Source organism: Elaeis guineensis, chromosome 11, assembly GCF_000442705.2.
Source record: "Elaeis guineensis isolate ETL-2024a chromosome 11, EG11, whole genome shotgun sequence".
In the NCBI taxonomy this organism is placed as follows: Eukaryota; Viridiplantae; Streptophyta; class Magnoliopsida; order Arecales; family Arecaceae; genus Elaeis; species Elaeis guineensis.
Genome location: NC_026003.2, coordinates 9361561 through 9366013, shown reverse-complemented (window position 1 = coordinate 9366013; position 4453 = coordinate 9361561). Strand labels below are relative to the sequence as shown.

General features: G+C 42.6%; 1 protein-coding gene across 1 annotated transcript; it reads right to left on the bottom strand.

Moving 5' to 3' along the window:
* Positions 1–1061: 1061 nt before the first annotated feature.
* On the bottom strand, positions 1062–2359 carry LOC105033229 (protein PAM68, chloroplastic). Its single transcript, XM_073245952.1, has one exon. It carries the CDS (start codon positions 2351–2353, stop codon positions 1700–1702), a length of 654 nt encoding a protein of 217 aa, XP_073102053.1. The 5' UTR covers positions 2354–2359; the 3' UTR covers positions 1062–1699.
* Positions 2360–4453: the final 2094 nt, after the last annotated feature.

The following is a 4453-nucleotide window of genomic DNA, read 5'->3' as shown; positions in this document are numbered from 1 at the left end:
TTTCAAAGCAAGGAAGTTACTTAAGTTAATCAAATTCTCATGTCTACTATAGGTAACTCTCTTAATGATCCTTTTTAGCTTCAGATGTACAATGATAGTAAAGCGGCACCTCTAAAATTGGTTGCTGATAGGCTACTTTTGTTGGGTATGATGGCCCATCAAGCCTACATTGATAAATTGAGAAATAGAGATCCAACAAACAGGAAGAGACCACCAGGGATATGATCCTCCGAGCACCTTCAATTGCTGCAGATAAAGTCCCACTATTGTTTATAAGATAGTAGGTTGATGTACGTGAAGATAATAGCATCTAGATGAAAACAATACTAGTCCTGGCCATTCCAGAAAGGCTAATTGGTGAATTCAGTCCCCAGTTAAGGTTGCCAGATGGAGGAAATAGGTAGGCAAGAGATTGGTCAGCAACCCATCCCATCCCATCCCATCTCATCAATACTAGTCCATCCTGGACAAAGATGATGATGAGGAAATAGGTTGCCTTTCCAAAGCCCCCGATCGCGGTGATGGCTCTGCTTAGCAAGCCATGGACAAGCATAGATGATGATCCTTCCAGAATCTCTCAGATCCATGTTAACCAGTTATCGCTGAACCTTCGGGCATTGAGGATATTAGTGATGAACTCCCAAATGAGTGCGTAACTCCAGGTATCTTCCGAGCATTATTGCAAAAGTGAATAATCTCATGAGCTGCTACTCCATCTGGAATGCATGCACGTTTGTTTCGCCATTTGCTCGCTACCCACCAGCTCTTGAATGATGAGGATTTTTACAAAAATTTCACACACACAATTCAGCAAGCTAATACCTGGATTAGAAGCATTTTCTTTTTTCGATGGTAATGCTATAGTGGCCCTGTTGAAATGTTGCAGTAGCGTTGTTATATTAGTAGTATGACTTATCTAATAGCGATTGATCTACTGCTTATGCCAATGAAGTTCAATAGACGCTGCAGAGACCTATTCAATTCCTTAATGTGGATGCATTGGACTACATGCTTATGTTTGGTAATTATTGTGTGATCTAGTTGATATCCTTGCCATCATATTGTTACTAGAGTTTCTGAAGTTAAAATCATTGACCAAAATACAGGACTAGTGCCAGAGAATTGCAGTCAAATTCTTCGGTACTGGACTGTTATGTATTCTAGCCCATTAATTTATCTACACATTTCCTGCTCTATCCTGATCTAAACTTTCTCCCTTAAGACTCTTTCCGTCACCAACACTTCCCAAAAACATGGTCAGACCTATCCTTGCTTCCATGCTGAATTATTCCTCCAAGCAGTTCAACCTGTAACGCAATAAGTAATACAAATCAGTCTTGGTAGTGCTCTGCAACACGAACCAATGTCACAAACAAAATGTAACGTTTTGTTCCAAAAAAGAATAAGAATTGAACCCAATTCATTTGGCATCGATTATACAATTGTAGGGGAAAAAGACAATTTCCCATCAGTCTCATACTACACAAGAAGAAGAAGAAGAAGAAGAGAGCCACTAGATCATTAAAAATTTCATTTTTGCATTAATGCTACAATGAAGTAAGCTAAGCTAACGATTCATTAGCACAAAACAAGGAAAAGTGGAAGCTTTAATACAAAAACAGTAGCAAAACTAACAAAAGGAGGTGAAAAGGAATTTAAGAAGGAAGCAAAGAACTCATCTTTGGTGGTGGAATCCAATCTACTTCTTTCCGCCGCCCCAGAGCGACTGCCAGAAGACGGGCCAATTCCGGCGAGCCTCGTTCCATCCAAGAAGCGAGCCCTCCCGGAGAGGGTCCCAGCTCGCCGAAACGATCCCATAGCTGACCCCAAGAAGGGCGGAGCCAAAGAAGAAGAAGGAAACGATGAACGGAATCCAGGTGGGCACGTCGATCTTGGAGACCACCTTGAGGTAATAGAAGAAGGGGAAGAAGAGGAGACCGAAAGCGAGCGGAATCCCCACCGAGAACCCCATTCGCCGCATCATCCGGTTCGTGACCACCTCAGGGATCGTGCCCTCGTTCTCGGATTCGTCTTCTTCTTCTTCTTCTTCTTCGTCATCGTCGTCGTTGGGGGACGAGCTCTTCCGCTTCATTCGCTTCTTGGTCTTCTGGGGCGCGGGGCCGAAGCCGCGAGGGCTTTTCAGGGCCGCCGCCGCCGGCGGACGGCGGCGGAGGGGCAGGGGATGGCGACGCCAGAGGGGGGGGAGAAGGGGTGGCGAAGAGTGGGACGAGGGAACGGTTTGGAGAGGGGCGAGTGGGGAGATCTGGAGGAAGGAGGACTCCATTGCGCTCTCTCTCTCCGCGTGTGGTTCCTTTCGATGACGAGGCTTATCCCCAATTGTTGTCACATGCATCGCGCGTGAAATGTAAGTCCGCACAGTCTAATGCCGACTTTATATAAGTACTCCAATTATCTAAATATACACATTAACTTCGGGGCAGTTGCTTGCTGAATAGGATGAAAAATGGGTGTATTAAGTAATAGTTGGGGTTTATTTATCAAAACTACGTAAATAATTGGCTATACATACCTTGGGTCGGATCGGCCTTGGCATTGCATCCGCTTCTTTATTTTTTCAAAGAACATAAAAACCAAGATAGAAATATTTTTTTGGTAGTCTAGTTTTCCGGATAATTTTTTTTTTAATTTTTAAAAATTTTGAAAGTTAAAAATTTGGATTACAAAAATTTTGAAAACCAAAAACATCTATAATAATTATTATTATCTTTATTATCATTATTGCTATCACTTTCGTCACTCTTTGCTACCATCAGCCGTTGTTGGTTACTGACTACCATCAGTTATTGTTGGCTACTGACTACCATCAATTAGCTGTGATTGCCACAATCAGCTATTAGCTGCCAGCACCAACTACAAGTTGTTATTATCACTACTACCATCTCTAATCCAATGAAGTGATCATCAAATAAATTTTAGATTTTTAATTTTACAAGATAATTTTTAAAAAATTGAAAATAAGAAAATAACGGCTAAAAATTGGAGGTGACATCAAACACTACCGAAGTTTTTATTGGACATCATCATTCAGTTTCTTTCAGAAAAACCTCAAACTTGATATTTTGTTTATGTTTTTTTCTAAAAGCAACGCTATGGTAACTTAAAAAAGTCATTCAACTATCTTCTACCCCCATAGTTGCTTCATTAAGTGCTGCGATTCATAATGCAAATACAGGGATAAAAATGAGAATACAACAAAATAATGGCAGAGTACACTATGGCAGTGAAGGGGTATGCTAAAATTTGATATTGAAGGTTTCGGTGACAGGAGTGGACACCATGGCAACCGTTGTGCTTTTGGTCTGCTTGTTGAGCGCCACAACCACGATGACTATAACCGTGGCCTGCTGACCTTAACAGCACTAGTAGCAAACCAAGGGCCCTAACTTTCTGCCAGTAACCCACTTTTGTTTCCTTGCCAGCGCTATTCTCAATAGCCATGTCTAGAGGGAGAAAATGGGCATGGGAATGGTAGTAAGAGGATGAAGGTTACATAGAATGCATGATCCGTTGGGCCAAGCAAAAGTTATGACAATTAGTTAACATGGTTGAGCCCACATGCATACATTATTATTTCTAAATCTCCAACATCAATATTGCTAGGTGTTGTAGATGTGACCCACCGATCGGATCAACCATTCCCAAGATGAGAGCCCAAAGCAACTTGGTGAAGCCACATCAGATGCTAGCTCAAGATCTTAACTCCACGTCCATTTAGACCACTAGCTTGATCGACCATTCGGGTAATACCACGACAAATGCCACGACTAACAACTTTGATCCTATGGTTGGTAAACAGATCAGAACGTAGCCCAATAGCCTAAAGAATCAGATCTGACAAACCTATAAATTCCAACTAATAGCTTGCGAGCTCAACCTCAAAATTAAAGTGGTATGAAGAGGACCCCAAGATAAGCAAGCTAAATTGGAAGGGGGACCGAGAGAAGGGCATTCTGCTTTCTTGCAACTTCTCTCTCTTTCTCTTTTCTCTACCATTCTCAAAACTCTGACTAACTTAACCATCGGAGAGTCTCCCATCGGAACACCTCCAATGAGTGCGAACTTTTTTGTAGGTTCCTCCCGACATCTTGGATTGTCAACGGTACCCACCTTCAGCTATATCAGCAATCTTCCGGAGCTTTGCAGCAACAAATTGGTGCTAGAGGAGGGCTAATCCTTTTTGAGATAAAAGAGAGTATGGTGTAGACAAGAGCACAAAACTTCTCCATCTCTGATCGATAGTCCATCCATCGTAGCCAAAGCAGCACTGCCCATGGATCCATTGCGGTGCAACCTCTGCCCCCAATAGATCCATTGTGCTCGATGCCCTGGCTCACCAGATCCAGGCATTGACTGGTGTTATGCAGTGACTCCAACCATCAACAAACAACAGTGCATAAAGCCAAACCCCCAAGCGGCTCCCTCCCATTGCGGT

Excerpts from the sequence above, each read along its gene's own strand:
- LOC105033229 (XM_073245952.1), bottom strand. The coding sequence starts at position 2,353 with ATGCATGTGACAACAATTGGGGATAAGCCTCGTCATCGAAAGGAACCA.